Source organism: Oncorhynchus mykiss, chromosome 30, assembly GCF_057628025.1.
Source record: "Oncorhynchus mykiss isolate SJ-2025 chromosome 30, ASM5762802v1, whole genome shotgun sequence".
Taxonomy (NCBI): domain Eukaryota; kingdom Metazoa; phylum Chordata; class Actinopteri; order Salmoniformes; family Salmonidae; genus Oncorhynchus; species Oncorhynchus mykiss.
In genome coordinates, this window is record NC_143051.1 from 25,813,982 (window position 1) to 25,831,811 (window position 17,830).

The following is a 17,830-nucleotide window of genomic DNA, read 5'->3' on the forward strand; positions in this document are numbered from 1 at the left end:
AGTGTTTTATTTTTCATGAACGTTTTACAAATGTTAGATTTTTCCTTCCACTTTAACGTTAGAGTATTTTTGTGTAGATTGATGACAAAAAATGACAATTAATTCAATTGTATCCCACTTTGTAAGAACAAAATGTGGAAAAAGTCAAGGGGTGTGAATACCTTCTGGAGGCACTGTAAATCCTATGAGTACCTTACCAAACAGCACCTCCAATTCTACTTCATGGTATTGTAACTATATTGTATCTACATACCTCTCCCAACCCTTTTTTGTTTGTACCTTATTTTTCCTCCACCCAGAACGTGTTATCTGAATTTATAATTTGGGTGGTTCAAGCCCTGAATGCTGATTGGCTGAAAGCCGTGGTATATCAGACCGTATACCGTGGGTATGACAAAACATTTATTTTTACTGCTCGTTGGTAACCAGGTTATAATAGCAATAAGGCACCCCAGGGGTTTGTGATATACTGTATGGCCATATACCAAACCGCCTCGGGCCTTATTGCTTAATTATACAACGGGTGGGTCTAATCCTGAATGCTGATTGGTTAAAACCGCATTCCAGCCGGTGTCTATTCCACAAGTTACCACTGGCAAAATCTATGATGTTAAAATGCCTATTTACTCTGTTCCATCTGACTGCGCAATCCACTGTCTCATCAGCCCAGCATCGGCTTCTACCTGACCTATGGAGAGCATCAATATTGCAACGTTTTCCTCATGATCTGAGTGACGTTTCTGTATAGCTGCAAATACATGAACTATCCACCTGCGTGTACACCTGCTGCATATGACCAACTAACCTCTGGACCAAGTGGCCTTCGCTTCAGTTAACGACTGCAGGGGTCAAACGGAACATGACACCATAGTTGAACAAACTTCTTGTAAACACTGACACATAGGGCCATCACGTTCACATAGACATTAGATTATTACCTTGAATCTTCCAGTTTACCACGTGGTCGAAAGGTAAAACCATGGGTTTGATTCATTTCTATAGAAACACCTCATCAAGTCATATTATTGATATTAGATTTTAGCTAGAATCTTGGCAGCCATCCAGGGATTAATTATATTTTTCCATTTCCTCAAATGAAAGTGCTCATAAATGGTGGATACATTTTTCTCTTATCTTCCAGACTTGTTAATATAGCCTTTGACAAAATGGTTGTTTGTTGATAAGGTGAGAGATGGATGTCTCAAAGGGAACATTTGAGATTGATATAATGAAAGGAGAAGGTGAATATTTTATCCTGAAAAGAGTGGAGATATGAGAAACTAGATAGTGCTGTTTCTTGAATTAAGTGAAACATTGCCACCTAGTGGTCTTACTATGCTACTTCTATGTTCAATATTCCTATGTGCTGTTTGTATTTTGCAGTCTGCACTCTTCATGATGGCCTCCGGACATTACTTCTGTGTGGCTTGAGATGCATGCTAAAACGCTGCATATCTGTCTACCATCCTAGGTCCCTTGCAGAAGAAATGTGAAGATTGTCTGTCAGTGGAACCACTGCTCCCCAAAATCTTCCAGAATGACTTACCATTGTTTGGAGTCAACCTGAGTGGATGATTGACAGCTAGCGACACGCAATATTAGATTATGTGTTCCTAGATATGACAGAAAATAAGTACTTTTTCTTCTGGATCCCTTGAGATATATGTGGCCACCTGCTCATCGAACATCTTATTCCAAAATCATGGGCATTAATATGGAGTTGGTTCCCCCTTTGCTGCTATAACAGCCCCCACTCTTCTGGGAAGGCTTTCCACTACATGTTGGAACATTGCTGCGGGGACTTGCTTGCATTCAGCCAGAAGAGCATTAGTGAGGTTGGGCACTGATGTTGGGCGATTAGGCCTGGCTCGCAGTCAGCGTTCCAATTCATCCCAAAGGTGTTCGATGTGGTTAGTCAAGTTCTTCCACACCGATCGACAAACCATTTCTGTATGGACTTCGCTTTGTACACGGGGGGCATTGTAATGCTGAAACAGGAAAGGGCCTTCCCAAACTGTTGCCACAAAGTTGGAAGCACAGAATCTTATAGAATGTCATTGTATGCTGTAGCGTTAAGATTTCCCTTCACTGGAACCAAACTTTACAATTGGCACTATGCATTGGAGCAGGTAGCGTTCTCCTGGAATCCGCCAAACGCAGATTAGTCCTTCGAACTGCCAGATTGGGAAGCGTGATTCATCACTCCAGAGAATGCGTTTCCACTGCTCCAGAGTCCAATGGCGGAGAGCTTTACACCACTACAGCAGACGCTTGGCATTGCGCATAGTGATCTTAGTGATCTTAGCTTGTGTGCGGCTGTTCGGCCATGGAAACCCATTTCAATGAAAAGTTGTGCCGACATTGCTTCCAGAGGCAGTTTGGAACTCTGTAGTGAGTGTTGCAACCGAGGAGACAATTATTACCAGCTACGTGCTTCAGCCCTCCCGTTCTGAGCTTGGGTGGCCTAGCACTTCACGGCTGAGCCTAGACATTTCCACTTCACCATAACAGCACTTAGTTGATTATGGAGATTTCATGCCTGTGCACTCAGTTTTATATGCCTGTCAGCAACGGATGTGGTGGTAAATAGCGAAATCCACTCATTTGAAGGGGTGTCCACATACCCTAAACAAAAGTATCAATGCATCCCTAGCTGTGAACCTATCAACTCCCACCAGGGAGAGAAGCCACATTGCTCAAACTGATATTTATGGTTCCTGTTTGCATTCCATGCAGAAAACATTACTATAACGCTAGTGACATTTTATGCAACCAAATCGAAACACTTGAGCCGAGAGTCAAATGAAGCTAGGGCAGAATGCATTTGTTCCCAGCAACTGCAAAAATCGATTCTCATTCTATGGTGGGAAAAGTGCCCAGTCGTCATACTTGAGTAAAGGTAAAAGAGAATTGAGAATGACTCAAGTGAAAGTCACCCAGTAAAATACTTCAGTAAGTCTGGAAGTATTTGGTTGTAAATATACTTCAGTATCAAGAGTAAAACATATTTAATTCCTTATACTAGGCAAACCAGACTGCATGATTGTATTCATTTACAGATTGCCAAAACACATTTACAAATTAAACATGTTTAGTGAGTCTGCCAAATCAGAGGCAGTAGGGATGTTCTCTTGATAAGTGTGAATTGGACCATTTCTGTCCTGTTAAGCATTCAAAATGTAACGAGTACTTTTGGGTGTCAGGGAAAATGGAGTAAAAAGTACACCTCTTTAGGAATGTAGTGGAGTAAGTTGTCAAATATAAAGTACAGCTACACCAAAATGTTTACATTACACCCCTGCTCAGCTTAGAGAAAGTAAATCCTTCGTTTATTTTCCTTTGTCTGAACCAGACAAAAAAAAAAGTGAATACTGTCCAGCGCTTTCTCCCCTCCCAAACCCCACTAGATGGCGCATGGAGTAGAAAACCACACTAATTGACAAGACTTCAGAAACGTCAAGAGAACCATAAAGCTAGGCCCATTGACAATGTAAATACACACACGGACCAAAGATTAAACACAACATCCTTCCTTGACCTTTGGGTCATGTTAAAACGGCAAAGGTCCAAGGCACTACATCTCAGTGCAAGGGGCTTCACTACAGTCCCTGGTTCAAATCCAAGCAGAAGCGCATAGGGCAGGGCACAATTGGCCAAGCATCATCTGGGTTTGGCAGTCATTGTAAATAAGTTTGTTCTTACCCGAATTGCATAGTCAAAAATAAACCTTAGCCTGGAATCTAAACAGAAGTATGGATTCCAGGACATCTAGATCCACAGAATGCAATAATCTGTTATAGCTATGCATCAAAGGATGGGATTCAAACGGCAGAAATCTGAAGCAGCACAGGTATCAATAAAGCACACATGGAAGGGGTTTTGACAATTGTATTTATTGTTTAGTACAACCGTTAAGTCAACTAGTAACATTATCTATTGAGATGCCAAATTGCATTCCATGTGTAGGCCCAGTCTTCCAGTAACATCATAGATACACAAGCCTGGGGGGGAAAAAAAAAGTTAATTCATGGACCTACAACAGCAAAGTCATGTGCTTTGAGACCAAACCCCACTTCACATAAGCAAAAAAAAAAAACTGCAGTGGCACAAAGATTAGACTTGGGGTGAGTTGAATGGCACCCTATTCAGTGCACTACTTTGGGTAGTGCATTAGGGAATAGGATCAGGGTGCCACAGACCTTTAAAAGAGACTAGCAGTTCTCTGAATAGTAAAAGATGCCATACAACACCTGCAGTGAAAAAGGTGAAATCGATCAACATGTTACCAACACAGATGAACAACCATTGATCAATAACTATTATTAGCCAGATGTAACAGAGACAAGATTCCAAAACGGCACTATGGAAGAGATCATGTCAAGGACCTATGCATAGAGACATGCTTCCTTGAAGTACATATACTGCCAATTTTCATTAGGTCTGAAGATGCAATGACAAAAGCTAAATAGCCAAAGAAATGGTCTGTATGAAATGGTCACTAGCGGTCAAACCCTTGTCTCCTCAATTTCTCTCAAAGGACTTTAGCTCCTCTCCAATGCATTGAGAGGAATTGACAGCTAGTAACTTAGACAGCCATGGAATAGAAGCAACAAGGGAACAAAAATAGCCACATGTAAAGCTATTGCAAGTACACTTATAGCAGGAGAGTAATTGAATTCACAAACAGGGAGAACTTTATTATTTTCTTCAAAAAGGTAGGTGGCAGTGAAGACAAAAATACTGGCCATTAACTAAATATAAATCAATCTTTGGATATGTAAAAAACCCTCTAGTATACAATCCCCAATAGACAGATATTCAGTTCTCGGCACCGCCCTCTTTGGTTTCCTTCTTGGCCCGCACCTCTTCCAGTTTCTTGTCCTGAGAAGAAATAGACGTTCAAAACAGTGACATTATCCTTCAAAACATTTAAACAGACCGTACAAAGCGTGGCTTGTCAGTGACAACAACGTATATTCATATTTTCCATCAACAATCTGTCATGGTTGACCAGTGACATTGGTGTTAACTGTTAGAAGTAATCAACATTTTGATTTCTCACTGAGGTCTCCCAACTCTGAACACAGAGATAAGTGATCAAGTCCTTGAGACCCCCCCCCCCCCTGCTACAACTGGTAGCAGGGTCAGACTGTCACTGCAAGAACGGTTTGCATGTAAACGATAGCAAGAGGCCAACATACCTTCTCCTTGAACTTCTCACTCATGGCTGCCTGAAGGGCCTCCTTGTTCTCTTTGTTGGCTTCCATCTTCTGGTTAAGCTTCTCCTCAGCTATCTTGCTGAAGTTGTTGTTCTCTTCCATGGCTTTCCTTTGCACCTCCTTCTCATGCTCCCTCTTCTCAGCTAGGTGCTTCAGAACCTCTGCTTCATGGGACTGGAGGATGGCGCAAGGGGGAGAGGAGCTTGATTGACACCCAACAAAACATTTGACTACTGCAATACTGTAGAGCAGGGCTCCCCAAAAGGCAGAAACCAGGCCAAATACAGCCCCCAAGTTCAGAGTAAATAATGTTGAGGCTGGACATTAATAAAAACCAGCACCAAGTGATTTTAATTTGGTACATTTGTTCCAAAGTATTACCCCTCTAAAAAGGTTATCCTATACAAATATAAGCAAGGATTAGGTTTAGTCAAATATCAGTTTGGGCTTGTCGGTCAATTCGCAGTCTACAAATTGTGCAATTATGTTCTGGGCCCCCTCTAGTTAATCTCAGGCATAGAGGCATGTAATGCATCATGGCAAAAGGTTAACGTGTATCCACACACTAGCTCTATCTATCTATACTGCTCATATAAAGGGAACACTTACAACACAATGTAACTCCAAGTCACTGTGAAATCAAACTGTCCACTTAGGAAGCAACACTGATTGACAATAAATTTCACATGCTGTTGTGCAAATGGAATAGACAATAGGTGGAAATTATAGGCAATTAGCAAGACACCCCCAATAAAGGAGTGGTTCTGCAGGTGGTGACCAGACCACTTCAGTTCCAATGCTTCCTGGCTGATGTTTGTGACTTGAAAGCTGGCGGTGCTTTCACTCTAGTGGTAGCATGAGACGGAGTCTACAACCACACAAGTGGCTCAGGTAGTGCAGCTCAATGCGAGCTGTGGCAAGAAGGTTTGCTGTGTGTCAGCGTAGTGCCCAGAGCATGGAGGCGCTACCAGGAGACAGGCCAGTACATCAGGAGACGTGGAGGAGGCCGTAGGAGGGCAACAACCCAGCAGCAGGACCGCTACCTCCGCCTTTGTGCAAGGAGGAGCACTGCCAGAGCACTGCAAAATGACCTCCAGCAGGCCACAAATGTGCATGTGTCTGCTCAAACGGTCAGAAACAGACTCCATGAGGGTGGTATGAGGGCCCGACGTCCACAAGTGGGGTTTTGCTTACAGCCCAACACTTTGCAGGACTTTTGGCATTTGCCAGAGAACACCAAGAATGGCAAATTCGCCACTGTCGCCCTGTGCTCGTCACAGATGAAAGCAGGTTCACACTGAGCACATGTGACAGAGTCTGGAGACGCCGTGGAGAAAGTTCTGCTGCCTGCAACATCCTCCAGCATGACCGGTTTGGCGGTGGGTCAGTCATGGTGTGGGGTGGCATGGCATTTCTTTGGGGGGGGGGGGGGCGCACAGCCCTCCATGTGCTCGCCAGAGGTAGCCTGACTGCCATTAGGTACCGAGATGAGATCCTCAGACCCCTTGTGAGACCATATGCTGGTGCGGTTGGCCCTGGGTTCCTCCTCATGCAAGACAATGCTAGACCTCATGTGGCTGGAGTGTGTCAGCAGTTCCTGCAAGAGGAAGGCATTGATGCTATGGACTGGGCAGCCCGTTCCCAAGACCTGAATCCAATTGAGCACATCATGTCTCGCTCCATCCACACTGTCCAGGAGTTGGCGGGTGCTTTAGTCCAGGTCTGGGAGGAGATCCCTCAGGAGACCATCCGCCACATCAGGAGCATGCCCAGGCGTTGTAGGGAGGTCATACCTGGTCATACCTGAGCCTCATTTTGACTTGTTTTAAAGGACATTACAAAGTTGGATCAGCTTGTGGTGTGGTTTTCCACTAATTTTGAGTGTGACTCCAAATCCAGACCTCCATGGGTTGATAAATTTGATTTCCATTGATAATTTGTGTGATTTTGTCAGCACATTCAACTATGTAAAGAAGTATAAGAATATTTCATTCAGATCTACAGTGTTATTTTAGTGTTCCCTTTATTTTTGAGTAGTATATATATTTATTTAAAGGTAGTTATATTTCAGGATATAATTAAGCAATATATGGTATTGATATAACTATTTGTTCACTAGTTGGTGGTACCAAAAGTACAGTTTTTGTTCATTAGCTTGTTTGCTTTTTTTTTTTTTTTTTAACAGGGAGACAGCACTTTATTGCCATGACTGATGAAAACTTGTGGCTCAGTCTTGTCCATCTGCAGCAGACATATGGTGAGCAATATGTCTGGAATATTGAAACAACCAGTACACCATGTAGCAGCTTTTTTTGGTCCTCCAATAACCGGTGTCTGCGTTAAAAATCATAATCTGTCAACCTCTAGAGACATCACTACAGACCCTGATTTGATACTGGGCACCATCACAACCAGCCGTGATCAGGAGTCCCATAGGGCAGTGTACAATCGGCCCAGCGTCATCCGGGTTAGGGGAGGGGTCGGCCGTCATTGTAAAATAAGCATTTGTTCTTAAGTAACGTTCCTAATTAGAAAAGTATTATACTGCTCAATTCAATTTGTGACAAGTCTATTAGCCAATATATGTTACAATAGTATTTAAGTGACTTATTTTATCTAGTAAAAAACAGTTCAACTAAACATAAAGAATCACAAAATGCTTAGTGATAAATTAGCTGTATTATTAGTTCAGGATTCAAAAGCTGACATTTTTTTATAGGAGCACATAAATGTGTTCATTTTAAATAAAATTAAAGTTACTGGTTGAAATATTTTTGGTTTTCCATGTTCAAGCACATTGTACCCCCAAATATTTGCATCATTAAGAAAGAAAGTGTTCAGCTGCTCTTTTAAGGGACAGGCCATTAGTGGTAATCTTTGTCTGTGCTAGTTGCAGACAGCAACAGCAAACTAATATTGAAAAACTGCATGTGGTCAAAACAGTGCAACTAGCCAAGAAACAGACAAAGTCACACTTCAGTAGCCTCTCAGGTCAAGTTGACCAACTTCTATATTTGGGCTTGGGATTGAAAAACTTCCCAAATTGTGTGACCACCCAACATAGCTGGTGAAATAACATTGTTAACCATCAAAACATAGCCATTTAATATCCTATTCCCACACCTAGTAAATACATTCCCCAAAATGTGTCAGTCAAGGCTAGGATTTTCACCCCCCAAATATGTTTTTAGATAACAATATACACCCTTATTCATGGGTGAGGGTAGGTGACCTTTTTTCTGAGCAAGTTTTACCTTTAGAGGACCCCTTTTAGCTCAAGAGCACACCCATAAGCAAAACCTCAGTCTAGCATCTTTAACTGGAGCACAATCTACCTTCCTCCTTTCCTCTGCAGCCTCCAGTTTCCTCTGGATCTCCTCCAGGGACAGGTCCTTCTTCTTGGGGGGAGACAGAGGGAACTCTCCCTTGGCATCTGGAGCTGGAGTGCCCAGGATCACCTCAAACGCCTGGCCAGATGCACGTTTGTCAATCTCTTTAACCTGAATATCTATGAGCGGACAAATTGTGCATGTTATTAAATCAAAGTTCATTGGTGGGCCACAGAGATGCAACAAATTGCGTGTGTTGCAACAGTGCAATAACTAACAATATACACATAATCCAAAAATCAGAAGCAGCAATGCCAGAGTCCAGAAAATATATAAGTGCATATAGTCAGCATATGACTAGAAACTGTACATCAGCCATAGTTATATAATGAGCCATGACTAGAAAGCAGTATACACAAATGAACTCCAGATGAGGAATACATGCAGGCTGACAGAGATAAGGGAATGGGGCAGTCATTGGTAAAACTGAAACTAGAAAGTGAACGTCACAGGGAGAAAGGGTACAGAGAAGGCCACTGTGTGGACATTAAACTAGGGTTCCCCCCTCCAAAAACCAATGCATCTGTCACCTGGACTGCTGGGAATAGACGTGACTGGTCAAAACAATACAGTGGAAGCGCATCATTAGACTGGCTTCCACTTGGTCATTTCTTTCAGATGGAGGGGTGAGAAACTACTAATTTCACAGCTTTCAAAATCACAACCTACCTCCACAGGAGGCCGCCATTTCAGCAGTGGACAGCAAGTCAATGTACCTGGAAGAAAGTTTAGTCACATTTACTTACAGCCCTTTTAACACTAGCAGTTGTCAGTGCCTTTACAGTAACCCAGCCTTAACCCCAACAACCAAGCGTGCCAACACTTGCTATTGCATTAGTACATCCTTGAACATGAAGAACCACACTCCCAAGGACTGGATGAAAACTCCATCTCATCTTTACAAGGTGCCTGAATAACAGCACTAGCACCCTCTAGTGGGATAGAAACACAATTTACTGTGTGTTTAGGTGGAAGACTGACGAAACAGCAGGGTAAAGCAAAACCAGGTCCACTCAGTGGCGACATCCTTCGGTCATGTTCAACAACGACCAAACACCCTATTAATGTAGCCTATTTTAAAAAGCTGTCTGGAATTCATTCACAGCTAAATAACTACATGGCACATTAAACTACATTAGCCACATGCAATCAAAATACTACTGTAGATTGGCCCCTTCAATGCCCATCTACAGCGTCTCAGTTCAAAGTATGCATGCAACAGAATGGCACTAACAGGCCATGGTTAGAACAAAAAGGCTAGAGCTTTCCGAAATTGCAGGGTATTGAAAATGCGATTGGGAAGCTGTAGAGATATTTGGCAGCTATAACCCAGACGAAGCCAACAAACCTAATCTATGAATATTCAAGCAGGAGATATTCAACACAAGCTGCAATGGTGCACATAGCGATCTATCTATAAGCCACAGGGGGACAAAGAAAAGAAAAAGTTCCAACCGCCGCAAATTCGAGAGCACGCCAAACTGCAAGAAGAATGCGAATCGCCGCATACATTTGAATGTACAGGAATTTGACTGAAATGGTGCTACTAAAAGACAGACAATGATGCTGAGGTGTGTAAACAGTTCGCGATAAATTGGGAGGGACACCTGCAGCAATCAAAAGCTGTTGTCTTGAGGTTGACAAATAATAGGTAACGTTTCAGGGTCAACACAAAACTGTCGTATAGCTTCCAAAATATCAATTAATGGCTATTTCGTTTGATTGCAACTAACGTCAATGAGACGAGTTACAAACAAAGAGGAGCGCGTGTTCAAGGCAGCTCCGCCCGTTTAGCTATTCGCATGCTGCACCTCACCACACCAAGAGCGTAACGTTAAGTTTAATTTTTTTAAATAGGCCAGAAGTCAACGAGAAATAATTTAAAACGTCAAAGCTCATAATTGTTAATGGCGACTGAACGCTTCAAATACCGATGGTAGCGTTCATTTTGCAAAGCACCCTGCAAACAAAATGTTTAAAAAGTAGTTAATGGAAACGCATCAGTTGATGGCTGACCAAAGTAGAAAAATTAGCTTCTTTAGCTTATCTTTCAAAGTGACGTGTATATTATTTCTGTAAATTCATGACTTTACTAGCAACGTCGTGTGGTCAATAAAATAATTTGCGTCAGACTATCAAGTGTGCATCCCTAACCAGCAAGTAAAAAGTGTCAAGACAAACACTCATTGGTCGACGACAACTAACGTTAATCACCGTCTGAAGCTGAACAGATCAAATATGGTTAACGTTATTGTGGAACAACAAGTCATCCACCATTAGCTCCATGTTCTTTTTTACAATTGCATACATTTTCATCAATGAAAGACATGAAGTTACCAATGTCTGAGCAACAACCTTTAACGTTGACTAGTTACTGTAGGTTGGTTGCTAATTAACGTTAAAACAAATGTATTTTTTTTAAACGATGTCGTTTAGCCAAGATTGAAGCTGAGGTAACACATTCTATCACCACTTGACAAAAAAAATGTTTAAGGTAAAACCAGTACCATCATAAATCAGGCAAGATTACCTACAATTACAATCTTTAAGTCATATTTTTGGTACGGATAACGTTAGCTATATTACACCCACCTTAATAAACAGTGAAACAAAATTCTCCTTAACAGCCAGACTTTGACCGCGAATTCTATGCTCGAGCATGGCCAGTTCGCGCATAAAAAGCCCCAAATGTGTGTCGTCAAAGACAATTCTACAATTCTATTGGCTGTTTCTTACTCTCTCCGCACTCCTGGTAGTTGTAGTTTTAGTGCTTTCTAGATGTCAACACAGATAGACGAGAATCCTCCAATAATTTCAGTTACTTTGGTAATGAACTTTAAATTAACATATAAATGGATTGTTTCAATTTAATTGATAAAAAAATATGGGTATTTTGGGGAAGAAATGTCAATAGTGTGTCTTTGACCTACATCAGTCAGTCAGCCCTTGAATGAAGTGTGTGATGATTCAGGGTGTGCGCCATTACATAAGTCTTCATTGTTTAGCTCCAACTAACCAGATGTGGGTTCTCGACCGGGCGCTCTAGAGGACTGTAGGGTAGCTAGCTATACGATTTATTTACGTTTTGATCACGTTGTCTGCACTATTTTATTTTTTGCAGCATCCTCCATAGTCATGACTGTCATTGTGTCCTACTTTGTTTTTATCACACAGAGATATATGACTGCAAAGGATCCATGGAATGACCCATATTTCCTCCGGAGCCAGAAAGCTGCAGTCATACATCATTTACCAACCATTTGTCTGACGTCAGAGGACTTGCGAGGACTACACCCCCAATCCTGAAAGAAGTCAGCTTCAGCTGGGACCATAGTCACCAAGAAAACAATTGGTAAAACACTGCGCCGTGAAGGACTGGAATCCTGTAGCGCCCGCAAGGTCCCCCTGCTCAAGAAAGCACATATACATGCCCGTCTGAAGTTTGCCAATGAATATCTGAATGATTCAGAGGACAACTGGGTGAAAGTGTTGTGGTCAGATGAGACCAAAATGGAGCTCTTTGGCATCAACTCAACTCGCCGTGTTTGGAGTAGGAGGAATGCTGCCTATGACCCCAAGACACCATCCCCACCGTCAAACATGGAGGTGGAAACATTATGCTTTGGGGGTGTTTTTCTGCTAAGGGGACAGGACAACTTCACCACATCAAAGGAACGGTGGACGGGGACATGTACCGTCAAATCTTTGGTGAGAACCTCCTTTCCTCAGCCAGGGCATTGAAAATGGGTCATGGATGGGTATTCCAGCATGACAATGACCCAAAACACATGGCCAAGGCAACCAAGGAGTGGCTCAAGAAGAAGCACATTAAGGTCCTGGAGTGGCTTAGCCAGTCTCCAGACCTTAATCCCATAGAAAATCTGTGGAGGGAGCTCAAGGTTTGAGTTGCCAAACATCAGCCTCAAAACCTTAATGACTTGGAGAAGAACTGCAAAGAGGAGTGTGACAAAATCCCTCCTGAGATGTGTGCAAACCTGGTGCCCAACTACTTCTATGATAGAGTTCAATGTGTCAAATCAGAGGGCCTGTTGTCCGGACCTCTGGCAGTCTCTATCGAGGTGCCACAGGGTTCAATTCTCGGGCCGACTCTCTTCTCTGTATACATCAATGATGTCGCTCTTGCTGCGGATGATTCTCTGATCCACCTCTACGCAGACGACACCATTCTGAATACCTCTGGCCCTTCTTTGGACACTGTGTTAACTAACCTCCAGACGAGCTTCAATGCCATACAACTCTCCAACGACAAATTTGACAGAGCTTGAAGAATTCCGAAAAATATTATGGGCAAATGTTGCACAATCCAGGTGTTGAAAGCTCTTAGAGACTTACCCAGAAAGACTCACAGCTATAATCACTGCCAAAGTTGATTCTAACATGTATTGACCCAGGAGATTGAATACTTCCTAATCAAGATATATATTTAGTGTTTCTTTTTCCATAATTTTTTCAACAAATGTTCAACATTTTCTTCCACTTTTACATTATAGTATTTTGTGTCGATCGTTGACCAAAAATGACAATTCAATCCATTTTAATCCCACTTTGTAACACATCAAAATGTGAAGAAAGTCAAGGGGTGTGAATAGTTTCTGAAGGCACTGTAGTTGGAGGATTTCATTTGCGACAGCAGCACTGTTTACTTTCAGTGTTCTCTGCTGCTGTAGCTTATACTGCTGTAACCCACTATGGTTTTGTATTCCATCAGCATTCCCAGTCCTGCTGTGCTGTGTTGAGAGAGAACGAGAGAGTGTGTGTCTGTGCGTGCGTGTGTGCACTGTGTAAGGCTTAAAAACAGCTGTAGTATTAACACTGATCACATCATTAAAGGGATAAACTGCAAGGAACTTTACCCCCCACTTAATCTATCTGAAAAAAAGGAATTAGGTTCAGTGAGACAGACATGTTTTTTATATGTTGAGTTTATGGGATAATCCCTATCACTCCATGACAAATCTTAGAAAATTGGGGTAAGGGGGTGAGAGCATACATAAGGTTAAGGCATAATACTTAGGCTATTGACGAATTAGTTAACACAATGCTTCTGTTGGACAATGATGCCTCAAAGAGAAGCAAGAATCACATTTCTTTAAGATATCAGACTAATATCTGTTTGGCACCTTGTTTACCATCCTTTCAAGTCACCATATGGTGGTCCCCTTCAGGCAAGATGGTTAACAGGCGTTACATCCCCCTTTCTCATTGTCTACACCCATCTACCATCATCCAGCTAATGCATAATTAGGATTGAATGATGGTGACTAATTATGAATAATGGTGGTAAGTGGTAGAACAATGTATTCCCATAATGTCAGTAGTCTTTTTAGTGTGATCCCTGACAAAATTGAATCCATGACCTTGCCATTGCCAGCACCATGCATGCTCTTACCAACTAAGCCACATACTTCTTCGGACAGTATCTTCTTCCTACATGCACCAGTAGCTAAGATTCATGGGCTAGATGAAACGTATGTTTTGTGATTGAATACACTCAAGGCCTCTGTATTAGACACACAAAAAGAAAGGTGGTTATGTAAATGTTAGTGTTGGGATAGAAGCGGAATTAAACTTCAATCAATTTGAAACGACAAACTATTTAATTTCATTATATTTTTAGCTCGATTCTCTATCCTGATGGCAAAGAAAAACAATAACCCAGATTTAGAAGAGGCATTGATTTTGTTCAGGCTGTGATGTCGAGCTCTCTGAATATTTTAAACTTCCCTGGGTTTATATTTAGATTGCAATTTTGCTGTTTGTGTCACTTCGGTTCTAGCTCACTATTTAACCAATTGCATTCTATATCAGTTGTACATACCTTAGTTGAATGCACTGATTGTAATTCGGTCTATATAAAACTAACTAAACATATATCATCTAAAAAATAACTAAAATATACATACATAAGGCATTTTCAATACAAAGCTTTTGTATTGTCATGGCATTGTGTGAGATCTTTCCAGAGTTTGTGTGACTGTACAGAGAGGATCCTGCTCTCTCTTTCCAGGCCAGTGAAGTCAGTGTTCATTGATTGAACTGCTGTAGTTCAGCATGCTACCCATTTAAATTGTCTTGCTATAATCGCTGAGTTACCTTGACCTTTCTGGTATGGCCTCATCATTTGAACTGTATATCTATCCATGGATACATCCATCCCCTGTTTGTGACAAAGCCAGAGCCTACACGGTCAGGCACATTCTGTTGATTGATCTGGCATTGCCATCAAAACAAATCACATGCCATGTGTACTTGTAAAATAAACAAGCATAGTATGAGAAAATATATGTTTATTTTTGCACCTCAATCAAGGAGAGATTTCAATCACAATGTGTTCGAGTTCCCTGGTTTAATAAAGGATACTTAAAAAAGGATCTGCTGCATTGTCTGCTCCTGTACAAATTGTTTAGGAGGGGTGCCTCATCTGTGCCCTGGAGAGCAGAATGAGCAGATGGTGCCTGCCAGCCTGCCACTGTCCCCCTCCCAACCTGGCAGCTCTGGTCTCCCCCACTGATTGGTCTGGTCCTCTATTCCACGACAGGAAAAAGACAGAGTGACATCATTGACCAATATGTGCAGATGTGACATGTGTGTGGCAGGGGATTTGGGGACTAGTTGAGGCAATGTCTATCTCTCTCTCTCTATAAAGCCTCGTGTTAATTTGAGGGTTCAAGTGTTTACACCAGATTAAAGCAGTTTATAGTTGTTGCTCATCTACATACCAAAACATCAAAAATGTACATTTGGGTCCACCAAAAATATCCTTGTGGGTCTTCCAAAACTATCAGATGAACCCATGTTTCAAATAACCCCCATAATCTATGTTAGCTGCCCATTTCCTTTTACACATCCTATTAAAAAAGTATGCGAACCATGGAAATTCTTTAACTAGGTTAGGTCCACTATGTAGTCTGTCATTCACAAAACAATTTCTGTATACAACAGGTCTTTGTTGCTGTTCGGCAGCATAAGGATTCCTCTAGTCTCTTGTTCTGGTAATTTAAATCCCATTTACACAATTAAATGGAGGTTATCTGACTTCAGGTTGTGAGGTGCGAAGGGCAAACTGCATGGTGGATCTGTAGCCTAGAGATGAAACAGAGGCTAACTGGTACACACACACACATTTGTTTTACTATCCAAGTGGGAACCAAAACATGTATTCATCCCATTCAAAATTCTGTTTTCTTTAACCCCTAACTCTTTAACCCCTAACTCCCCTAACTCTTTCTGCGAAAGCGATCAAATCAGTCGAATGAAGCACAGCAACTGGACGCAAACCATAGTTTGCAGTGCATCAGTACCACTGTCATGGAGGACGTAAACTCAAGCACCAAAGTAACAACTGAGGTGGAACCAACAACAGGAGTGGAACTCACCCAGCCTCCCAGACCTGCAGTCGAGAGGAGACTACCAGGGCACAGACCGTATGTGAAGTGGCCTGGCGCCAGTGACAAGAAGTTGTGGGAAACAGTGAACACTGACCTTACCTTGACCCTCGAGAAACTTCGAGGCACAGTGGAGAAGAAGTTGGAGAGAATGGGGGACATCATCTATGAGTACGGGACAGAAGGATTTGGAGTGGAAGAGGCAAAAGGCGGGAGAAAAGTTCCAACCCCACCAGTTTCCAGGAGGCAACAAGAAATCAAGCGCCTCGTTCAAGAAAGGCGACAGCTTAAGAAACAGTGGAAGAAAGGCTCGTAAGTGGAAAAGGAGGGCATAGAGGCACTTCAGGCTGACATCAAAACCCGGTTGGCATCCCTCCGTAGAGCAGAGAACCTACGGAAACGCAGAAGGAAGAAAGAACAAACTAGAACTCGATTCTATAAAGATCCTTTCAAGTTCCTTAAAAGTTGCTTCACGAAGGAAAAAAGTGGAGCTCTAAAAACAACAAAGAAAGACCTAGAGGAGCACCTGAGAACAACAAACTTTGACTCAAAGCGACATGAACATCTGGCCATCCCATCAGTTATCCCACCCATTGAACCCCCGGAACATCATATTGAGACCAGCCCTCCGACGTGGAAAGAGGTGGAAAACACAGTTCGACGGGCAAGAACAGCATCATCCCCGGGGCCAAATGGAGTCCCGTACAAAGTGTATAAGAATGCACCAGACGTCCTGAGGTTCCTCTGGAGGCTTATGAGAACAGCTTGGCAAAAGAAGATAATACCCAAAGTGTGGCGTAGGGCACCTGATCCCTAAGGAGAAGGATGCAGTGAACATCAGCCAATTCCGCCCAATCTCCTTACTGAATGTCGAGGGTAAAATCTTCTTTAGGGTCATTACACAGAGGATGGCCGAGTACCTGCAAAGGAATGCGTACAACGATACATCTGTACAGAAGGCAGGAATATCAGGGTTCTCTGGTTGCTTGGAACATTCCAGCATGATCTGGCACCAGATCCAAATGGCCAAGGTGGAGAAAAGGGACCTCCATGTAGTCTTCCTCGACCTTGCCAATGCATTTGGCTCTGTGCCCCATGAACTCCTGTGGTCTGCCTTCAGATTTTTCCACATACCGGACACCATCACAACCCTGTTGAAGTCGTACTTCCAGGATCTGCAGTTCTGCTTCACCACCTCAGAGTTCACCACCTCATGGCAGTGCCTGAATGTAGGTATAATGGCGGGGTGTACCATTTCTCCGTTGGCATTCATAATGGCAATGGAGGTTATCATCAGCTCCTCAAAAATAGGTTGCTGGTGGACAGCGAGTCGACTCTGGTTTCCGCCTCCCTCCACTCAGAGCCTACATGGACGACATTACAACATTGACCACCACTGTCCCATGCACCAGGAGACTGCTCAGAAAACTCGAGGAGAACATCAGCTTGGCCCGTATGAAGATTAAACCATCCAAGTCACGCAGCATCTCGATTGTGAAGGGAGTACTCTCTGACCTGAAATTCTTAATCGGAGATGACCAAATCCCAACAGTGTCTGAGCAGTCGGTAAAAAGCCTTGGAAGGTGGTATGATGCAAGCCTGAAGGACAAAGACCAGGTGCAACAGCTGCGCAAAGACATCAGTAGTAGCCTACAGTCCATCGACAACACCCAGCTACCTGGAAAGTTAAAGGCCTGGTATCTGCAGTTTGGTCTCCTACCCCGGGTGTTGTGGCCCTTAGCAGTGTATGAGGTTCCAATCTCAACAGTGGAGAAGATGGAAAGAGGAGTCACAGGCTACTTAAAGAAGTGGCTCG

The 17,830-nt window shown here is 42.6% G+C and overlaps 1 protein-coding gene across 1 annotated transcript; it reads right to left on the reverse strand.

Annotated features, from left to right (window-relative positions):
* Positions 1–3,877: 3,877 nt before the first annotated feature.
* Positions 3,878–11,259, reverse strand: LOC110488175 (stathmin). Its single transcript, XM_021560268.3, has 5 exons — positions 11,201–11,259; positions 9,278–9,324; positions 8,555–8,727; positions 5,202–5,393; positions 3,878–4,881 (listed from the first exon to the last, which is right to left on the reverse strand). Exons 2-5 carry the CDS (start codon positions 9,294–9,296, stop codon positions 4,819–4,821), a joined length of 447 nt encoding a protein of 148 aa, XP_021415943.1. The 5' UTR covers positions 9,297–9,324; positions 11,201–11,259; the 3' UTR covers positions 3,878–4,818.
* Positions 11,260–17,830: the final 6,571 nt, after the last annotated feature.

What these genes read in the sequence shown, in the direction of transcription:
- LOC110488175 (XM_021560268.3), bottom strand. An exon ending in CTGCAGAGGAAAGGAGGAAG is followed by an intron (nt 5,394 to 8,554) that starts GTAGATTGTGCT and finishes GCCATCCTCCAG; the next exon opens with TCCCATGAAGCAGAGGTTCT. An exon ending in GTGAGAAGTTCAAGGAGAAG is followed by an intron (nt 4,882 to 5,201) that starts GTATGTTGGCCT and finishes ATTTCTTCTCAG; the next exon opens with GACAAGAAACTGGAAGAGGT.